Genomic DNA, 22572 nt, shown 5'->3' on the forward strand with positions numbered 1-22572 from the left:
AGTCTACAAGTCGAAGGAACTTTCATTTTTTGTGCTTCTCATCAGGACGCTGCATAGTGTTTTCTTCTAGAGTCTAATCAAATCGCCTTTACAGAAGTATTCACATTTTGTAAGTATGAATGTGGCATGATCAACGTCCCTGACTGAGCGGTCCCGATCAGCCAGAAAAGAAACATCAACATCTAGACCACAGGGGAGGGTGCTTTACGTAGAGAATGTTTTACTCTGTATAGCCAGGCTGAGGCAGTGGCAGGATTTTCAAAAAAGTGAGTCTCATCATTGGCCGCCACATGAAGTTTAGCTGGGTAAAGTATGGCATAGGTAACAGCATATTTTCTGAGGCAATTTTTCACCTCAGTGAATTTAGCTCGTCAGCACTGCACATCCGCAAAAAAATGCAGATGTAAGGATATTCTGGCATTATCAATTTTCATTAGATTGCCCTTGGTTCTGGCATGGTGTAATATTGCATCTCTATCCTTAAAGTTGAGCAGTTTAAAAAGGAATGGACGCAGGGTTCACCAGGTCTGGGCAGTTTTGCTGGGACTCTGTTAGCCCTTTCCACTGCAAACATTTTGGAGAATGATTGTTTCTCATAGGTGGTAGTCAGCCATTGTTCTATAAAAGCCATGGGGTTCTTCCCTTCTACTCTCTCTGGGATCCCCACCAATCTCACATTGTTTCTATTGAGTCTATTTTCCATGTCCTCTAAGCGGGCAGTGTGGCCAGAGGAGCGAGACTGCAGGTGATGAACTTCCCTCAGCAATGGCGCCACTTCATCCTCCACATTGCTCAGTCTACCCTCCACGGCAGTGGTACAATCACGTAGCTTCTGCATATCATGCCTGACTAGGTTAATCTCCAGTTTAACCCCTTTAATTTCAGTGATAAGGGCAGTAATGGCTGTATTACAATAAGTGACTGCAGACAGAATATCCCTCAGCATGGGTTCAGTGGCAGGCTCTGCTGGGCTAACTGCACTCAGGGCTGCAGGGAGGGGGGCCTGTGTACTCACTGTGTCCCACATGGTTGTGTCTGCATGATCCTCCTGCCAGGCGGCTCCAGGGACCTCCATATCCTCCTGCTCTTTCAGATCCAGAGGTAGGGAGTCATTCTTGGGAGGATTTTCCTTGGTTCCTGGCTTAGTATAAAGCCTGATAGCTGCACATGGAGCGGGCTCCATCTTGCCCCCCATGTTCTGCCGCTGATAAGGAGTCTTTTCCCCGCCGGGACATCTCCCTACAGGCTTCCCAGATATCAGTGTGTAGAGCGGGTTATCGGGATCCCATGCAGGCATTCAGCAACCTTATGAGCAGTCTCATGAGTGCAATATCAGGATAATTAGTAGGATGTTCGGCGGAGCTAGAGCTCTGTGCCTCCTACTACATTAGCTGCAAGCCACGCCCCCTGATATGTCCTCTTTAATACCCCAGATCTCTCCTCCAATGCAGCCAATAAAACCAAAATTGGTTGGAATGGCTGCTTTACAAGCCAGTAGTGGCTTATAAATAAACAAACTAAAACCAGAAGTGATTAAATTCTCATTGCGTCCGATTTCTGACATCACAGGGGAGGAGGAACTACAGAAGTTCCTCCAACTCTTCTTAGTGCATCTAGGTTGCATTAACCATTGACCTATTCTACTGAACATGAGCTATTGGGCTCTGTAATCAACAAAAAACAAACCTTTTATTTTAACAACACACCTAAGATTAGGCTGGTAAACATATGAAAGAGAGTTGATGTCTAAGCTTTTTCACATGTTTACCAGACTAATCTTAGATGTGTTGTTAAAAGTAAAGGTTTGTTTTTTGTTGATTACAGAGCCCAATATCTCATAGCTAAAATATTACAGCTTTTTTTTTTTTCAGTCAGGTAAAAATATTCACATGAATATTTTATATTTACCTGAAATAGGTAATTATGGTAAATATAAATTATTCATGTGAATATTTTTACCTGACTGAAAAAAAGCTGTAATCATTTTTTTTTTTTTAAAGATATATTATAGTCCTTAACATAGTGCTTGAAAGAAATCAAGTAAAATATAATACATTATACAAATGTTTCTCTTATTTCTCTTTTCATATAGGAAAAAATGTTGTTTTAAACATAGACTATCAAGTCTTCAGAACTGATATCTACTCCACACAAGGTTGTGTTTCCAGTGGCTGTGAAGGAGTTGAAAAGCTCAAGAATCTTAAAGTAAGTAAAGTAAGTAAACAGGAACAAATCTCAATTTTTAACTGAAGAATTAATGCTTAAAGACATCAATCTGTTTCTTTTTTCACAGCAAGACAACTCACTAGGTTGTGCAATTCTTGGTCCATCTTGCACCTATGCCACCTACCAGATTCTCTCGTGAGTAAAAATTACAGATAAGTATGATGAAAAATAGGTAGAAAGGTAACAGAACTCTCTACAGGGGCAACCCAATCCATACACCAGATCCACTCACAGGTGCCTGAGCATCCTGTCACACTCCAACGTCATAAACAGTAGAAAGAGCCGGCAACACTGAGATCCTTGAAGTGTCGTTTATTGGTACATCAGAGTGACAATGAAACAATAGCGCTATTGTTTTATTGTCACTCTGATGTACCAATATACTGCACTTCAAGGATCTCAGTGTTGCCGCCTCTTTCTACTGTTGAAGAAAAATAACTAAATAAATTTGTGGCACAAATAGGTATTTAAGGATTTTTTATTAAAGCTAGATATTATCTATAAATTGTTACAATATGGTAATATGTATTTAAACAAGCTGCAAGTACAGAAATCCATTGAGTGCCCAACGTCCTGTAGTGAACTGAAACAATACCCCATGGCTGCTCCAAAATCCCAAGCAGTGTTTCAAACCTGCTCAAAATGGGTGGGTTTATGGGTGGCTCAGTGGTATAGTGGTTAGCACTGTCACTTAGCAGTAAGAAGGGTCGCTGGTTCGAATTCCAACCACGACACTACCTGCCTGGAGTTTGCATGTTCTCCCTGTGCCTGCGTGGGTTTCCTCCAGGTACTCCGGTTTCCTCCCACAATCCAAAGACATGCAGGTAGGTTAATTGGCTTCTGTCCAAAATTGGTCCTAGTATATGAATGGGGACCTTGGATTGTGGGCTCATTGAGGGTAGGGACCAATGTAAGTGGGCAATGTACGGGGATAGGGACAATTGTAGACACTCAGGTTGAACTGGATGGACTGGTGTCTTTATTCAACCTTACTAACTATGAAACTATGAAATCTCTTCATGATGTACTAGAATTCTTTCCCCTTTATTTATCCCCATAAAACAAAGGGGATGGTTCTATAGTACAACAGGTAAGATGTGAAGTGGGGTTGAAATGACTGCTTAGGATTTCTGTATAGCAAATGCAGCATTCTCAGCTCACTACATGAAGTTAGGAAGTTAAGAGCTCACTGAGTTTCTGTCAGGATCAACAAACATCTTGATATACTTGCAATATTTTATAGAGACAAACCATGGTGAAATGTACACATTTATGTCGTGGAAGAAAAAAACCCAAAAAGTATATAATATATACACCCCTCCCCCCATGTTTTATTACTTTAAACGCATACGTACAAAAAAAATTCCTGTGGAAATAGCGAAAATGTCATATGCAAGCAGTCTAAAGTGGAATCATCTTACTTAGCTGAATATAGTGTTAATCAATGTTTTGGAGACATGCTGATCCCCTTAAAGGGGTTTTAAAGGTTTGTGTTTTATTTTCTAAATAGTTTCCTTTAACCACTTGACCACTGGGCACTTAAACACCCTTAATAACCAGACCAATTTTCAGCTTTCGGTGCTCTCACATTTTGAATGACAATTACTCAGTCATGCAACACTGGACCTATATGAATATTTTGTCCTTTTTTTCACACAAATGGAGCTTTCTTTTGGTGGTATTTAATCACCGCTGGGTTTTTTATTTTTTGTGCTATAAAAGAAAAAATACAGAAAATTCTGTAAAAAAATGAATATTTCTTTGTTTCTGTTATAAAATTGAGCAGATTAGTAATTTTTTCTTCATAAATTTTGGCCAAAATTTATACTACTACATATCTTTGGTAAAAATAAGTACAAATTGGTGGATATTATTTGGTGTTTGTGAAAGTTATAGAGTCCACAAGCTATGGTGCCAATATCTGAAAATTGATCACACCTGAAGGACTGACGGCCTATTTCAATTCTTGAGACCCTAACATGCCAGAAAAGTACAAATACCCCCCAAATGACCCCTTTTTGGAAAGAAGACATTCCAAGGTAGTAAGAGGCATGATGAGTTTTTTGAAGTTGTAATTTTTTCCCACAATTCTTTGCAAAATCAAGATTTTTTTAACTTTTTTTTTTTTCACAAAATTGTCATATTATCAGTTTATTTCTCACACACAGCATATGCATACCACAAATTACATCCCAAAACACATTCTGCTATTACTCCCGAGTACGGCGATACCACATGTGTGAGACTTTTACACAGTGTGGCCACATACAGAGGCCCAACATGCAGGGAGCACCATCAGGCGTTCTGGAGTACCCAGGACAATTCTGACATTTCTCTCCTACATGTAAAAATCATCATTTATTTGCTAGAAAATTACATAGAATCCTAAAACATTATATATGTTTTTTTAGCAAACACCCTGGAGAATACAATCGAGGTCGTTGCAACTTTTTATCTCACACGGTATTTGCGCAGCAATTTTTCGAATGCTTTTTTTGGGGGGAAAAAAACTGTTTTGTGCTTAAAAAAAAAAACACAGTAAAGTTAGCCCAATTTTTGCATAATGTGAAAGATGAAGTTACGCTGAGTAAATAGATACCTAACATGTCACTCTTCAAAATTGCACACGCTTGTGGAATGGCGCCAAACGTCGCTACTTAAAAATCCCCAAAGGCGACGATTTATTTTTTTTTACTGGTCATATGTTTTGAGTTACAGAGGAGGTCTAGGGCTAGAATTATTGCTCTCGCTCTAACGTTCGCAGCGATACTTCACATGTGTGGTTTGAACACCGTTTTCATATGTGGGCGGGACTTACATATGCGTTCGCTTCTGCATGCAAGCACATGGGGACATTGTTCATTTTACTTTATTTATTTTAGTTTGACATTTTTTTACCCAAAAATACATTTTTTGATCACTTTTATTCCTATTACAAGGAATGTAAACATCCCTTGTAATAGGAATATGGCATGACAGGTCCTCTTTACAGTGAGATATGGGGTCAATAAGACCCCACATCTCACCTCTAAGCTGGGAAGCCTGAAAGAAAAAAAAAAAGATTCTGGCTTTGATTGTATTGGCGAGTCGGTAGAAGCACCGGAGGGCGGCGGGAGGGGGGGGGGTTGTCTATGGCTGGGTATTGCAGGGTATCACCGACTATGGCTGGGTATCTCAGAGTATGGCTGGGTATCTCAGAGTATGGCGTTGCAGAGTATTGCGTTGCAGAGCATTGCAGGGTATTGGCGGGTGTTGCAGAGCATTGCAGATTGTTGCAGGGTATTGGCGGGTGTTGCAGAGCATTGCAGAGTGTTGCAGGGTATTGGCGGGTGTTGCAGAGCATTGCAGAGTGTTGCAGGGTATTGGCGGGTGTTGCAGGGTATGGCAGAGTGTTGCAGGGCATTGCAGAGTGTTGCAGGGCATTGGCGGGTGTTGCAGGGTATTGCAGAGTGTTGCAGGGTATTGCAGGGTATTGCAGAGCATTGCAGGGTATTGCAGAGTGTTGCAGGGTATTGCAGAGTATTGCAGAGTGTTGCAGAGTGTTGCAGAGTGTTGCAGAGTATGGCAGAGTATTGCAGGGTATTGCAGGGTATTGCAGAGTATTGCAGGGTATTGCAGAGTATTGCAGAGTATTGCAGAGTAATGGCAGGGTATTGCAGAGTATTGCAGAGTAATGGCAGGGTATTGCAGAGTATTGCAGAGTAATGGCAGGGTATTGCAGAGTGTTGCAGGGTATTGCAGAGTGTTGCAGGGTATTGCAGAGTATTAGCTGGCATTGCAGAGTATTGCAGAGTAATGGCAGGGAATTGAGGGGTTCATTTTCGGTGAGCAGCGATGTGGGCACTGCAGATGCAGCCCACATCGCTGCTGACACCGATCTCTTCCCCCTCCGCTGTACAGAGAGGGGGAGGGAGGAACCGGCGTCATAACATGACGCCGGTTTGTTTACAAGTGATCACTCCGTCATTTGACGGAGCGATCACGTGGTAAACGGCCGCGATGAGCGGCCGTTCACCGTGATCCGTGATCCGTGATGGTCACGGATGCTCTCGAGTGCGCACCCCAGGGGGCGCGCGAGAGCGGAATTCTGGGAGGACGTCATATGACGGCCTCCCAGAGTTAAACAACCGCCCTGTAGCCGTCATTCGGCTATGGGCCGGTTGTTAAGCGGTTAAGCTAGTGCATTGTTGGTTCACTTACCTTTTTCTTCGATTTCCCTTCTAAATGTTTTCTTCTTTGTTTTCTTTGTCTGAATTTCTCAATTCCTGTTCCTCCTCAGTAAGCTGTTCAGTAAGCTGTTCTGGCTGACTAAACACAGCTCAGATGATGGTGTGAAATTTACTGAGGCGAAACAGGAAATTAGAAATTCAGACAAAGAAAAAAAAACATTTAGAAGGGAAATCGAAGGAAAAGGTAAGTGAACCAACAATGCATTAGCATTGTTAGTGCATTTGAAGTGACTTCTTTAAATAGGTGACGCTCTAGTTACAATGATCAGTTGTTGTCACTCGTGCACCACATACCCAGAACGCCACCAACGTGAGTAAGACTTCCCTTATGTTATACACTCACCAGATATTGCTATTTCATGCGCCTTAAGGTAAACTTTTGTTGTCACTTCAAAGGCATCCCCTTATTCTGTTGTGATTCTTTTAGGCTGTAGGTATGGATGGTTCCAATGCAGCAGGATCATATGAAAAAGTAAAATTGCCACATAGCGTAATCCTGTTTTTCAAAATGTTATTGTAGTCAATAGCTTTGGGTCTGGTATGGATATTAATGGGAACCCCGCACCCAAATAAAAAAAAAAATGCTGTTGGGACTATATGCTCTGAACAGAAGTATATATACTATATGGCCTGCCCTATATACTCTGCAGAAAATTGGGCCTTAGGTGTTGGTGGTGCCAGAACACTGTAACCGCTCACAGTTACTCTTGTTGTGTGCAGGAACAGGCCCTGCTGTTAAATATTATTTAAAAAATTGTAATTACATGCCTCCGTTAAACAGGGGCAGAAAGATTGGGCCTTAGGCAGTGGTGGTGCCACAACACTGTAACCCCTCACAGATACTCTTGTTGGGCACAGGATTGGGCCCTGCTGTGAAATATTAGATCAAAAAGTGTAATTACATACCCTTGTTAAACAGGGGCAGACAAATTAGGCCTTAGGCAGTGGTGGTGGTGCCCTAAACCAAAAATATTGTTGCAAGCTAGCATCATCAAGATTGAGGAGGAATAGGAAAGTCACTCAGCATAGGCAATCTTCAACGGATCCCACATCCATAGAAAAATCAATCAGTTACGTCAGCATCAGGTGCTTGATAGCTGCTTCTGAACCAAGACTGATTCATTTTTATGAATGTGAGCCTATCAATGGAGTCTGTGGAAGGCACACTCTATGATCCGTTACAAACCCTCCAGCAGCACTGAACGTGCGTTCAGAAAGAACGCTGGATGCAGGACAGGCCAGTAGCTCAACTGCATATTGAGCAAGTTCTGGCCAGTGGTCCATCCTCAAGACCCAGTGGGTGGTCTGTTGGAAAGGTCTCCAAGTCTGCTCCTGCCCCAAGATATTCATGCACCATGTAATGCAGACACTGTCTATGGTTGCTTGAACCGACCAGACCTTGTCGCTGAGGACCAAAAAATTGTCTACAGGCATCGGTCAATTGGCCACCTTCTCCTCCGCTCTTCCTCTGATTGAACGAAGCCTCAGCAATACATTGTCCAGCACCATGAAATTGTAACCTCCCAGGGTCTGGAAATGCATTGCACAAACCTTTCTTCATGGCCTCCTGAAGATGTTTCATCCTCTGCTCCCTCTGTGAAGGCATGATGATTTCTGCAACCTTACCCTTGTAATGTGGATCAAGAAGGGTTGCCAGCCAGTAATGGTCCCTCTCCTTGATACCACAAATCCTAGGATCCTTTTGCAGACTTTGCAGAATCAGGGAGGCCATGCAGCGTAAGTTTGCAGATGCTTTCTATTGCTAGACCTCTGGGTTACTGAGGGTGACATTGTCAGGAACTACCTCCTCCCAACCACATACAACTCCTTGGGTTTCTGGGGACAGAAAACATCCCTTGAAGGCTGCTGAGTGTTATCCTCTACATCCATGCTGACACAATCCTCCTCCTCCTCTTCTTCCTGTGTGTTTGGCGGGCCCACAGGAATGCTATCTGGATAAGGGGAACTTAAGAGGTAAGGAAGTCCTCCTCTTCCTCCCGCTGTTCTGCCTCAAGTCCCCTGTCCATTATTCCATGAAGCGTGTGCTCCAACAGGAAGGCAAGAGGGACAGTATCACTGATGCATGCATTGTCGCTGCTCACCATACTCATTGGCTCCTCAAATGGTGATAGGACAGTGTATGTATCCTTGATCAGTAATCACTGGCGTAGCAAAAAGAAGCCAAGCTCCCCTCACCCTGTCCTGGTGCCATACTCAAGCAGGTATGCATTGATGGCCCTCTGCTGAGTGCAGCCGCTGCAGCATTGCCAATGTTGAGTTCCACCTGGTGGGCATGTGACAAACGCCTGGCCTGCCTCAGGAGATCCTGTAAGCATAGGTACCTGCTCAAGAACCACTGCACCACCTAATTCAGGACTTGTGCCAAACATGGGACATGGGCCAAGTGTCCCTGTCAGAGGGCAGAGAGAAGATTGGTGCCATTGTCACATACAACCCTTCCTGGCTGAAGCTGGAATGGTGTCAACCACCTCTGAGCCTGACCCTGCAGAGCTGACAGAATCTCTGCCTCAGTGTGGCTCCTGTGCCATAAGCAGACCAACTCAAGCACCGCATGGCATCTTTTTGCCTGAGTGCTTGCGTAGGCCCTTGAATGCTTATGGAGCACTACTGGTGCAGAAGAGGCCATAGAGGAAGAAGAAGAGGGGGTGGAGGAGAGAGCTGTGGCAGAATTACCACTAGCATTTTGGAGGTGTGGTGGCAGAACAAGCTCCAATAATACTGAACCCTGTCCTGCATCCTTCCCAGCTGCCAGCAGAGTTACCCAGTGCACCATGAAGGAAAGGTAATGTCCCTGCCCATGCCTGCTAGACCATGAGTCAGCGGTAATATGCACCTTACTGCTGACCGCCCTGCCCAATGAGGCCAAAGCATTGCCTTTCACATGCCGGTAGAGAGCCGGAATAGCCTTCCGTGAAAATAAATGGAGTTTTGGAACCTGCTACTGAGGTACAGCACATTCCACAAATTCACAAAAGGGGGCAGGTCTACCAGTTAATACGGATGGCTGGAACAAAATTTATTTTTACAGTTTAGCGACCGAGGTAGAGAAATGTGCCTGTTAAAATCAGATGGAGGTGTACTGATAGCAGATTGGCTGCAAGTACTTGGAACACCTATTGCTATACCTTCATTCCTTTCAGTGCAGGTTTTTGAGAGGACTGGAGGTATAGTGAGGTTGAAGATCCCAGATGAGGAGCAAGGAGAAGTCCGCCTTTTTCTTTGATGTGGATCTTTCAAGTGCTGTTGCCAATGGACTGCATGGGAGGTTGTCATATGTCGTCATGTTTCTGGTCAAGCATGTGGTGTCTGAGTGGCTGCTGTTCGGGCCAGGCTTGATCCACTTCAGACATAGGTTGCAAACAGCAACAGTGCAATCTGCTGCACACGTGTCAAAAAAGGCCAACACCAAGGAACTTTTCAAAATCAGTGGGGAGTCAGCAGCACCCTGCACCTGTGGAACTCGGTGTGATGCAGTAGGGGGGCTGCCCTTAAGCTGCCCCCTAAAGGATATCCTGCCTCGTTGGAGTTGTGCCTCCTCCTCCTCTCTTCTATCAGACACCCAAGTAGAGTCAGTGACCTTATCATCCCCTCCCTCCTAATCACTGGAGCAAACTTGGCAGTATGCTGCTGCTGGGGTAACATGACTGCCAGTTTCTTATCCTTCTTGGGCACCCCTTCTCTCTAGGCTCATGTTACTCCCTTCCTTAACCTGGGAACCAACACCGCAGCATTCTAATCGCTGCACATCCTCCATCAGCATGTACCCAACACTGTGGTCGAATAGATCGGGGGACTCATGATAGTGGGGCTACGGAAGGAGTGACTGTGGACAAGGAGCCGGTGGACTAGGCTGCTTTAGCATCTGCATTGGAAGGCAAACTACTCTGAGCCTTGGTGACAGAGGATGAGGAGGACTTTGTTATTCACTACACCAACTCTTCTGTAAGTTCTGGCTCAATAACACAGCCAGCAGCAGAAAAAAAGGACAAGCGTGCCCCACGACCACCTGCAGAGGATGCACCATGTCCACGACCAGCACTGTTGACTGTAGACACAGAGCTTGCTTGCCCTCTTTTAGTGGCCTGTGAGCGTCTCTCTCTCCTTGGTGGCCTTTCAGACATGATGTATATTTCGTTTTGCAACACCACAAAGCACTGTGTTGTGCACTGTGTACACCACCAGAAAAGTAGTAGCAAATGCACTACAGCTGCACTGTATTGTGTACTGTGTACACCACCAGAAAAGCAGTAGCAACTGCACTATGGATGCACTGTATTGTGTAATGTGTACACTACCAGAAAAGTAGTAGCAACTGCACTACATTTGCACTGCATTGTGTAATGTGTACACCACCAGATAAGTAGTAGACACAGTACACCAAGGAATGCACTGTAGATATAGGCTACACTGGAAGCTGCAGAGTATATATATATATATATATATATATATATATATATATATATGTATATAATCTATATAAACACACACACTAGACTGACTGTATGTATACATATATATATATATATATATATATATATATATATATATATATATATATATATATATATCTCAAATACACTGCCTGAAGTGGAATAGAAATAGTACACCACGGAATGCACTGTAGAATGTAGATATAGGCTACACTGACTGGATGCAGAGTATATATATATATATATATATATATATATATATATATATATATATATATATATATATATATATATAAAACACTATATATATATATATATATCAAATACACTGGCACTAACTGAATAACCTGCCTGCTTAATCAAATCTCTCTGTCCACACCAACAACACTACACAGGGTCGCCGTGTAAGCAGCCTTATATAGTGTGGGGTGTGGACTTAGTCTCCCTAAACGATTATTGGCCAAATATACCCTACCTTTGGCCAATTAGGCTCTAGTCCCGTCTACCTGGAGTCATGTTCAAAATGAACGGACTTTACTCCGTGTGTGGGCAAGTCCGTTCATTTCAAAAGTCCGGCGGACTAGCACACAGACGAGCGGATTGTCAATTTTGAGTCAAGACTTCTTTCTAAGTGCGCCGGACTTTTGGGAGGAAAAAGTCCGCCGGAGACCACACACGGGCGGATTTTCCGGCGGACTCAGGTCTGCCGGTTAGTACGAGCGTGCGTACGCTGCATTAGACCCCATGTGGTCAGTTTAGCTTCATATGTGAAGGACACACTACATTACTTACAGATAATTGAGAATTACATTTCCAGAAAATGCATGTCTAGTTACAGTTGACGTGGAATCCTTATACAATAACATCCCATATAAGAAAGAGTTGGAAGTGAATGGACATGTATTATTACAGCATTGCTTGTCTGAATGGAAATTTAATAAGTTTATTATTTCCATGTTGAGATAGATTTTGTTTAACAATATCTTTCAGTTTCAGGACTCCCAGTACCTCCAGGTACAGGGTGTGGCTGTGGGGACGTATTGCGCCCCCTCATATACCAACTTGTACCTGGGTGAGTGGGAGCAGGAATTCCTATCTGATGAAGATTTGTCGCTGTACACTAGCCAGATAATGACCTGACATGGACCTTTGCCTCGATTGTTGCAATATTTGGAGTTGCTGAATAAGAATAACTTCAATTTATTTTTTACTATGAATTTCTATCAGCGCAAGGTGAATTTTCTGGATGTTACTGTGATTAAAAAAGAAGGACAACTTACAACTAAACTTTATAGAAAAGACTGCAGGAAATACTATTTTACATTCAGATAGTTTTCATCCAACCACTCTCAAAAAATCAATACCCTATAGCCAATATCTATGTACCAAAAGAAACTGTTCAAGCAATGCAGATTTTCAAAAAGAGGCAGACAAACTAAGTCAGAGACTCTTGGAAAGAGGCTACTCAAGAGTTCTTTAATGTAGTTACATTAAAAAAACCTTTAACATATCCAGAGTCTGTGTGTCTTGGGGGGGGGGGGGGGGGGGCACGGACCTGAATCCAAGTAACACCACCTCAGGGGTGCCCAGGCATACAGCTCACAAAGAGCACCGTTCCCCCAAATGCCAGGGCCCATAATCAGTGGGCAAGAGACTCACATTCAGTCCCCTCCAACTCCAAAAGCCTTGGTCCCGGCTAGGTCTGTCACATTTCTCCCCTTTCGGCAGGAGACTAACACAGGAGGAGACCCCAGACGGGTTGACTCTGAAGTTAGTCAGTGGTTCCAGTCCTCTAATGCTGGTATCCACACAGTACCCCAAACAAATTGTTCCAAACAGAGTATTCCTCACCCAGCCAACCTCTGCCTCTCTCAGAGAACATATCCGCTGCTGGAGAGAGGCCTGGACTGGCACTTCTCCCTGGAGTCTTTTCGGCCGCTGGAGAGAAGACAGGTGACTGGGCTTACTCCATCAGGCTGTTGGGGACCTGGGCCGACTGCCCAGCATCCCTGGGGTATACAAGTGGAGACTGAAGTTCCATCCACCGATATCAGCTCAAGCTGCAGTTGTGTGTAGGGGCCAGTAGCATTCTGTCCTGTTAGCACTTCAGCTGAGGACCCCACATCATCCACTCCAGCAGACTTTTGGGGAGTGAGGCCGACCTTCCCGGCTCCCTGGAACTCTGCAGCCATTACCAGTGCTGGGCAGAGGTTGGTAGCACTCTGCCCAAATGCCAGCACTTGAGCTGGGTTGGTGTCATCATTCTGGGGCACCATCTGCTGTTTGAACTCCCGTTCACTGGTATTGTCTCCCAGGTGCATGAACCCTTGTTGGGGAGGGAAAATGTCTGCTTCTCCTCCCTGCATCTCTGAAATCCACTGGGAGAGAGGGACCTTCACTGTCTCACCTTGTGCCTCTGAAACTGCCATGGGTGTGGAGCAGGGGTCTGCAGTACTCTGTTCTGCTGCAAGTACTTGAGCAGGTGATGCATAGTCTATGACACCCTCTGATGAACAGTCAATTAAATGTCCATACATTCTGTAATGTGTGTCTGGAGAGATGAGCCGACTGCCCCAGCTCCCTGGAACTCCACAGTTGCTGCCGGTGCTGGGGAGAGTTTTATAGCACTCTGCCCTGTTGCCAGCACTTCTGCTGGGGACTCCACATCATCCACTTCGGCTAACTGTTGGGGTAGGAGGCTGGATTCCTCCACTCCCAAACTGTGTAGCTGCCATTGGGGAGGTGTGCTGGCTGCTTCCCTTTCCGTTCCCTCATCTGGCTGCTGGGATGACATGCCTATGGTACTGTCTCCCAGGTGCACAGATCTTTGCTGGGGAGGAAAGACCACTTTCTCCACAATGGCCGATTGTTGAGGAGGGACAACAAATGCCTCCTCTCCCTTCTCCCCCTGTATCTGCTGCTGGGAAGTGATCGCCACCTTCTCACCCTGAGCCTCCGGAACTGCCACAGGTGTGGGGCAGAGGTCTTGGACCAGCGCTTCAGCTGTGGAAGTTCTTTGTAATTCCACAGATATTGCTGTGGGTGCTTGGCAGAGCACAGTGAAATTTGGCCCTAATACCAGCTCTTCTGCTGGAGGCTCATCAGGTTCTTCTTGCTCAGCAGAAAAGTCTATCAAATACCCTGTCTCTGCAACTGGTGTCTGGGGATAGAGTTTCACCATCTCCTGTCCGTGAAACCCAGAAGATGCTATCGGTGCTGAGCAGAGGTTAGCAGAGCTCTGCCCTGTTGTCAGCACTTCAGCTTTGGAGATGGCAATCACCAGATTTTCCACTGCCGATTCTCTGGCATGCTGCTGGACAGGCATGCCAGAGAATCGGCAGTGTAAAATCTGGAGATTGCCATCCCCAAAGCTGAAGTGCTGAAGTGCTGACAACAGGGCATCCATCCAAGGTCATCCCATGCAGAAACAGGATCATCAAGGTCAGTCAGCACTTGCTGCATCCGCCATAAGACCTCCGCGTGCATAGCTGGGGGGGCAGGTTGGCAAAGCACACTGTTACTCTGCCACATTGCCGACTATTCAGCAAGGATTTCAGAGTTGTCAACAGGTATTTCCTGATAGTCCCTGGCAAAGGGAGCCCAGCCCTGGCACTGAGCAGAGTCTAGCAGCCATCTGTAGGCAATCTTCAGCTCCCATTCCTGAACGGCCAGAAACTCTATATCTTCCAGTGCCCAGTGCACTTCCGAGACGTTCAGTAGCCCTTTTCTAAAAACCATGATTTCGTCCAACCGCCACTCTAAATCACTCCCAAAGTTAGAGTCCCCTGTTAGCTTCACATAAAACAGTCCCAGGCAGCCGTAGCTTAAGCCTTCCATTGGGCTGTCATCCGCTATCCAGGGACATGCTTGGGATACATGCCACCGGAGGGCTCTGTAACTCTCATCCAGCTTCATCTCTGCCCAGACCAGCCTGCTTAATTCAGCTTTCTGCTCCTTGTGCGTTTTTTCTCCCAAAAACAGCACCCGCAATCAGGGGCGCACTGACCATTCAGGCACTCGGGCACTGACTGAGGGCCCGTGGGGTCAGGGGGGAACCCATGAGAGGCTCAGTCTGCCACTGGAGTTGGCCGCAGCTTATCATGGAGATTGTGGAATTCAGAATAGTGAACACTATGCCTGCCCCGAGGAGCAGTGAACTAAATCCTTGCTTGCCGAGAGGAGTGAGCTGGCAGGGATGGATCAGAGAGTGAAAGAGGAATCATGGACACAGAGCCATCAGTGGCAGCCATATGGGGATTATTGCAGACTGAGACAGGCGTGCCTCCGGCCACCTCTCCCCCTGTGGAATTCAACTGACGGGAGGAGCCATATCTCACTGCCGCGGGGGACTGTCGTGTTGGTAAGGTAGCTGGAGGCTGCAATACAGACAGAGCAGGCACACAGCGGAACAGAGTCTCATCTTCAAATTGGCCACCCACACTGACCTGACTTGTGTGCAGCAAGTCAGTGTGATAATGACAGACAGAACAGTACTTGTATGCATTATGTTTTTCTAAGAACTTTCCCTGGCCCATGTTACTCTCCTGGTCCCCCCGCCCCCGCAGTGTCCCCCTGTGTGTGTGTGCTCCCTCCAGTGTCCCCCTGTGTGTGTGTTCTCCCTCCAGTGTCCCCCTTGTGTGTGTGTTCTCCCTCCAGTGTCCCCCTGTGTGTGTGTTCTCCCTCCCGTGTCCCCCTGTGTGTGTTCTTCTTCCAATGTCCCCTGTGTGTGTGTCTTCTCAATCCATTGTCGCCCTGTGTGTGCTCTCCCTCCAGTGTCCCCCTGTGTGTTCTCCATCCAGTGTCCCCCTGTGTGTGTTCTCCCTCCAGTGTCCCCCTGTGTGTGTGTCTTCTCCCTCCAGTGTATGTCTGTGTATGCTCTCCCTCCAGTGCCCCCCTTGTGTGTGTGTGTTCTCCCTCCAGTATCCACCTGTGTGTGCTCTCCCGCCAGTGTCCCCCTGTGTGTGTGTGTGTGTGTTCTCCCTCCCCAGTGTCCCCCTGTGTGTGCTCTCTCTTCAGTGTCCCCCTGTGTGTTCTCCATCCAGTGTCCCCCTGTGTGTGTTCTCCCTCCAGTGTCCCCCTGTGTGTTCTCCCTCCAGTGCCCCCCTTGTGTGTGTGTTCCCCCTCCAGTGTCCCCCTGTGTGTCTTCTCCATCCAGTGTCCCCCTGTGTGTGTGTGTCTTCTCCCTCCAGTGTTCCCCTCTGTGTGTGTGCTCCCCCTCAAGTGTCCCCCTGTGTGTGTATGCTCTCCCTCCAGTGTCCCCCTGTGTGTGTGTCTTCTCCCTCCAGCATCCCCCTGTGTGTGCTCTCGCTCCAGTGCCCCCCTTGTGTGTGTGTTCTCACTCCAGTGTCCCCCCTGTGTGTGTTCTCCCTCCAGTGTCCCCCTGTGTGTCTTTTCCATCCAGTGTCCCCCTGTGTATGTGTGTCTTCTCCCTCCAGTGTCCCCCTCTGTGTGTGTGCTCCCCCTCAAGTGTCCCCCTGTGTGTATGCTCTCCCTTCAGTGCCCCCCTGTGTGTGTGTTCTCCCTCCAGTGCCACCCTGTGTGTTTGTGTTCTCCCTCCAGTGTCTCCCTGTGTGTGCTCTCCCTCCAGTGTCCCCCTGTGTGTGTGGTCTCTCTCCAGTGTCCCCCTGTGTTTGTTCTCCCTCCAGTGCCCCCCTGTGTATTCTCCCTCCAGTGTTCCTTTGTGTGCGCTCTCCCTCCAGTGCCCTCCTGTGTGTTCTCCCGCCAGTGCCCCCCGTGTGCTCTCCCTCCAGTGCCCCCCTGTGTGTTCTCTCTCCAGTATCCCTCTGTGTGTGTGCTCTCTCTCCAGTGTCCCCCTGTGTGTGCTCTCTCTCCAGTGTCCCCCTGTGTGTGCTCTCTCTCCAGTGTCCCCCTGTATGTGTGTGCTCTCTCTCCAGTGTCCCCCTGTGTGTTTTTTCTCCCTCAAGTGTACCCCTGTGTGTGTGTGTTTCCTCCAGTGTCCCCCTGTGTGTGTCTTCTCCCTCCAGTGTGCCCCTGTGTGTGTCTTTTCCTTCCAGTGTCCCCCTGTGTGTGTGCTTCCCCTCCAGTGACCCCCTGTGTGTGGGCTCCCCCTCGACTGTCCCCCCTGTGTGTGTGTGCTCCCCCTCCAGTGTCCCCCTATGTGTGTATTCTCCCCCCAGTGTCCCCCTGTGTGTGTGTTCTCCCTCCAGTGTCCCCCTCTGTGTGTGTTCTCCCTCCAGTGTCCCCGTGTGTGTCTGCTCTCTTCCTCCAGTGTCCCCCTGTGTGTATGTACTCCTTCCAGTGCCCCACTATGTGTGTGTGTTCTCCATCCAGTGTCCCCCTGTGTGTGTGTTCTCCCTCCAGTGTCCCCCTGTGTGTGTTCTCCCTCCATTGCCCCCCTGTGTGTGTGTTCTCCCTCCAGTGCCCCCCTGTGTGTGTTTGTTCTCCCTCCAGTGTCCCCTTGTGTGTGTTCTCCCTCCATTGTCCCCCTGTGTGTGCTCTCTCTCCAGTGTCCCCTTGTGTGTGCTCTCTCTCCTGTGTCCCCCTGTGTGTGTTCTCCCTCCAGTGCCCCCTGTGTGTGTGTGTGTGCTCTCTCTCCAGTGTCCCCCTGTGTGTGTGTCCTCCTTCCAGTGTCCCCCTGTGTGCTCTCCCTCCCAGTGTCCTCCTGTGTGTGTGCTCTCTCTCCAGTGTTCCCCTGTGTGTGCTCTCTCTTCAGTGTCCCCTTGTGTGTGTGCGCTCTCTCCAGTGTCCCCCTGTGTGTGTGCTCTCTCTCCAGTGTCCCCCTATGTGTGTGTTTTCTCCCACCAGTGTGCGCCTGTGTGAGTGCTCTCCCACCAGTGTCCCACTGTGTGTGTGTGTGTTCTCCCTCCAGTGCCCCCCTCTGTGTTTTCTCCCTCCAGTGTCCCCGTGTGTCTGTGCTCTCTTCCTCCAGTGTCCCCCTGTGTGTGTATGTACTCCTTCCAGTGCCCCCTGTGTGTGTGTGTGTTCTCCCTCCAGTGTCCCCCTGTATGTGTGTGCTCGCCCTCCAGTGTCTCCCTGTGTGTTCTCCCTCCAGTGTCCTTCTGTGTGTGTTCTCCCTCCAGTGCACCCCTGTGTGTGTGTTCTCCCTCCAGTGCCCCCCTGTGTGTGTTTTTTCTCAATCCCGTGACGCCCTGTGTGTTCTCCCTCCAGTGTCCCCCTGTGTGTGTTCTCCCTCCAGTGTCCCCCTGTGTGTTTGTGTTCTCCCTCCCTAGTGTCTCCCTGTGTGTGTGCCCTCTCTCCAGTGTCCCCCTGTGTGTGTGCTCTCTTTCCAGGGTCCCTCTGTGTTTGCTCTCTCTCCAGTGTCCCCCTGTGTGTGTGTGCTCTCTCTCCAGTGTCCCCCTGTGTGTGTGCTCCCGCCAGTGTCCCCCTGTGTGTGTCTTCTCCCTCCAGTGTCCCCCTGTGTGTGTTCTCCCTCCAGTGTCCCCCTGTGTGTTTGTGTTCTCCCTCCCTAGTGTCTCCCTGTGTGTGTGCCCTCTCTCCAGTGTCCCCCTGTGTGTGTGCTCTCTTTCCAGGGTCCCCCTGTGTTTGCTCTCTCTCCAGTGTCCCCCTGTGTGTGTGTGCTCTCTCTCCAGTGTCCCCCTGTGTGTGTGCTCTCTCTCTCTCCAGTGCCCGGCTGTGTGTGTTTTCTCCCTCCAGTGTTCCCCTGTGTGCATGTGTGTGCTCCCTCCAGTGTCCCCCTGTGTGTGTGTGTCTTCTCCTTCCAGTGTCCCCCTGTGTGCATGCTCCTCCTCCAGTGCCCCCCTGTGTGTCTGCTCCCCTCCAGTGTCCCCCCCCGTGTGTGTGTGTTCTCCCTGCAGTGTCCCCCTGTGTGTGTGTTATCCTTCCAATGTCCCCTGTGTGTGTGTCTTCTCAATCCATTGGCCCCCTGTGTGTGTTCCCCCTCCAGTGTCCCCCTGTGTGTTCTCCCTCCAGTGTCCCGCTGTGTGTGTTTTCTCCCTCCAGTGTCCCCCTGTGTGTGTGTGTGTGTGCTCCCTCCAGTGTCCCCCTGTGTGTGTGTGTCTTCTCCTTCCAGTGTCCCCCTGTGTGTGTGCTCCCCCTCCAGTGCCCCCCTGTGTGTGTGCTCCCCCTTCAGTGCCCCCCGTGTGTGTTCTCCCTCCAGTTTCCCCCTGTATGTGTGTGTTCTCCCTGCAGTGTCCCCCTGTGTGTGTGTTATCCTTCCAATGTCCCCTGTGTGTGTGTGTCTTCTCAATCCATTGTCCCCCTGTGTGTGTTCCCCCTCCAGTGTCCCCCTGTGTGCTCTCTCTCCAGTGTCCCCCTGTGTGCTCTCTCTCCAGTGTCCCCCTGTGTGTTCTCCATCCAGTGTCCCCCTGTGTGTGTTCTCCCTCCAGTGTCCCCCCTGTGTGTTTTCCCTCCAGTGTCCCCCTGTGTGTGTGTTCTCCCTCCAGTGCCCCCCCGTGTGTTTGTGTTCTCCCTCCAGTTTCTCCCTGTGTGTGCTCTCCCTCCAGTGTCCCCGTGTGTGTGGTCTCTCTCCAGTGTCCCCCTGTGTGTGTGTTCTCCATCCAGTGTCCCCCTGTGTGAGTGCGTTCTCACTCCAGTGTCCCCCTGTGTGTGTTCCCCCTCCAGTGCCCCCATGTGTGTGTTCTCCCTCCAGTGTCCCTTTGTGTGCGCTCTCCCTCCAGTGCCCTCCTGTGTGTTCTCCCTCCAGTGCCCCCTGTGTGTTCTCCCTCCTGTGCCCCCCTGTGTGTGTGTGCTCTCTCTCCAGTGTCCCCCTGTGTGTGTGTTCTCCCTCCAGTGTCTCCCTGTGTGTGTGCTCTCTCTCCAGTATCCCCCTGTGTGTGTGCTCTCTCTCCAGTGTCCCCCTGTGTGTGCTCTCTATCTAGTGTTCCCGTGTGTGTGTGTGCTCTCTCTCCAGTGTCCCCCTATGGGTGCTCTCTCTCCAGTGTCCCCCTGTGTGTGTTTTTTCTCCCTCAAGTGTACCCCTGTGTGTGTGCTCCCGCCAGTGTCCCCCTGTGTGTGTCTTCTCTCTCCAGTGTCCCCCTATGTGTGTTCTCCCTCCAGTGTCCCCCTGTGTGTTTGTGTTCTCCCTCCCTAGTGTCTCCCTGTGTGTGTGCCCTCTCTCCAGTGTCCCCCTGTGTGTGTGCTCTCTTTCCAGGGTCCCCCTGTGTTTGCTCTCTCTCCAGTGTCCCCCTGTGTGTGTGTGCTCTCTCTCCAGTGTACCCCTGTGTGTGTGCTCTCTCTCTCTCCAGTGTCCGGCTGTGTGTGTTTTCTCCCTCCAGTGTCCCCCTGTGTGCGTGTGTGTGCTCCCTCCAGTGTCCCCCTGTGTGTGTGTGTCTTCTCCTTCCAGTGTCCCCCTGTGTGCATGCTCCTCCTCCAGTGCCCCCCTGTGTGTGCTCCCCTCCAGTGTCCCCCCCGTGTGTGTGTGTTCTCCCTGCAGTGTCCCCCTGTGTGTGTGTTATCCTTCCAATGTCCCCTGTGTGTGTGTCTTCTCAATCCATTGTCCCCCTGTGTGTGTTCCCCCTCCAGTGTCCCCCTGTGTGTTCTCTATCCAGTGTCCCGCTGTGTGTGTTTTCTCCCTCCAGTGTCCCCCTGTGTGTGTGTGTGTGTGCTCCCTCCAGTGTCCCCCTGTGTGTGTGTGTCTTCTCCTTCCAGTGTCCCCCTGTGTGTGTGCTCCCCCTCCAGTGCCCCCCTGTGTGTGTGCTCCCCCTCCAGTGCCCCCCGTGTGTGTTCTCCCTCCAGTTTCCCCCTGTATGTGTGTGTTCTCCCTGCAGTGTCCCCCTGTGTGTGTGTTATCCTTCCAATGTCCCCTGTGTGTGTGTGTCTTCTCAATCCATTGTCCCCCTGTGTGTGTTCCCCCTCCAGTGTCCCCCTGTGTGTTCTCCATCCAGTGTCCCCCTGTGTGTGTTCTCCCTCCAGTGTCCCCCTGTGTGTGTTCTCCCTCCAGTGCCCCCCTGTGTGTGCTCTCCCTCCAGTGTCCACCTGTGTGTGTGTGTGCTCCCTCCCCAGTGTCTCCTGTGTGTGTGCTCTCTCTCCAGTGTCCCCCTGTGTGTTCTCCATCCAGTGTCCCCCTGTGTGTGTTCTCCCTCCAGTGTCCCCCTGTGTGTTTTCCCTCCAGTGTCCCCCCGTGTGTGTGTTCTCCCTCCAATGTACCCCTGTGTGTGTTCTCCCTCCAGTGCCCCCCTGTGTGTGTGTGTGTGTCTTCTCCCTCCAGTGTCCCCCTCTGTGTGTGTGCTCCCCCTCAAGTGTCCCCCTGTGTGTGTATGCTTTCCCTCCAGTGTCCCCCTGTGTGTGTGTCTTCTCCCTCCAGTGTCCCCCTGTGTGTGCTCTCGCTCCAGTGCCCCCCTTGTGTGTGTGTCCTCCATTGTCCCCCTGTGTGTCTTCTCCATCCAGTGTCCCCCTGTGTGTGTGTGTCTTCTCCCTCCAGTGATCCCCTCTGTGTGTGTGCTCCCCCTCAAGTGTCCCCCTGTGTGTATGCTCTCCCTTCAGTGCCCCCCTGTGTGTGTTCTCCCTCCAGTGCCCCCCTGTATGTTTGTGTTCTCCCTCCAGTTTCTCCCTGTGTGTGTTCTCCCTCCAGTGTCCCCGTGTGTGTGGTCTCTCTCCAGTGTCCCCCTGTGTGTGTGTTCTCCATCCAGTGTCCCCCTGTGTGAGTGCGTTCTCACTCCAGTGTCCCCCTGTGTGTGTTCCCCCTCCAGTGCCCCCATGTGTGTGTTCTCCCTCCAGTGTCCCTTTGTGTGCGCTCTCCCTCCAGTGCTCTCCTGTGTGTTCTCCCTCCAGTGCCCCCTGTGTGTTCTCCCTCCTGTGCCCCCCTGTGTGTGTGTGTGCTCTCCCTCCAGTGTCCCCCCTGTGTGTGTGTTCTCCCTCCAGTGTCTCCCTGTGTGTGTGCTCTCTCTCCAGTATCCCCCTGTGTGTGTGCTCTCTCTCCAGTGTCCCCCTGTGTGTGCTCTCTCTCCAGTGTTCTCCTGTGTGTGTGTGCTCTCTCTCCAGTGTCCCCCTGTGGGTGCTCTCTCTCCAGTGTCCCCCTCTGTGTGTTTTTTCTCCCTCAAGTGTACCCCTGTGTGTGTGCTCCCGCCAGTGTCCCCCTGTGTGTGTCTTCTCCCTCCAGTGTGCCCCTGTGTGTGTCTTCTCCTTCCAGTGTCCCCCTGTGTGTGTGCTCCCCTCCAGTGACCCCCTGTGTTTGTGCTCCCCTCCAGTGACCCCCTGTGTTTGTGCTCCCCCTCCAGTGTCCCCCCTGTGTGTGTGTGCTCTCCCACCAGTGTCCCTCTGTGTGTTTGTGTGTGTTCTCCCTCCAGTGTCCCCCTCTGTGTGCGTTCTCCCTTCAGTGTCCCAGTGTGTGTGTGCACTCTTCCTCCAGTGTCCCCCTGTGTGTATGTACTCCTTCCAGTGCCCCCATATATGTGTGTGTTCTCCCTGCAGTGTCCCCCTGTATGTGTGTGCTTGCCCTCCAGGGTCCCCCTGTGTGTGTGTGTTCTCCCTCCAGTGTCCCCCTGTGTGTGTTCTCCCTCCATTGCCCCCCCCCCTGTGTGTGTGTTCTCCTTTCAGTGCCCCCCTGTGTGTGTTTGTTCTCCCTCCAGTGACACCCTGTGTGTGTTCTCCCTCCAGTGTCCCCTTGTGTGTGTTCTCCCTCCAGTGTCCCCCTGTGTGTGCTCTCTCTCCAGTGTCCCCTTGTGTGTGCTCTCTCTCCAGTGTCCCCCTGTGTGTGTTCTCCCTCCAGTGCCCCCTGTGTGTGTTCTCCCTCCAGTGCCCCCTGTGTG

The 22572-nt window shown here is 49.6% G+C and overlaps 1 protein-coding gene across 1 annotated transcript in view; it reads left to right on the forward strand.

Annotated features, from left to right (window-relative positions):
- Positions 1-22572, forward strand: part of GUCY2C (guanylate cyclase 2C) — a 1344189-nt gene that overhangs the window by 109121 nt on the left and 1212496 nt on the right. The window contains exons 2-3 of the mRNA XM_077452503.1: positions 2093-2205; positions 2294-2361. Of these exons, the coding sequence (XP_077308629.1) occupies positions 2093-2205; positions 2294-2361 (181 nt within the window). The remainder of the gene's footprint in view (positions 1-2092; positions 2206-2293; positions 2362-22572) is intronic.

The sequence above is a fragment of the Lithobates pipiens genome, unplaced genomic scaffold (assembly GCF_037356315.1).
Source record: "Lithobates pipiens isolate NorthernLeopardFrog02 unplaced genomic scaffold, aLitPip1_a1.2 Scaffold_23, whole genome shotgun sequence".
Taxonomy (NCBI): domain Eukaryota; kingdom Metazoa; phylum Chordata; class Amphibia; order Anura; family Ranidae; genus Lithobates; species Lithobates pipiens.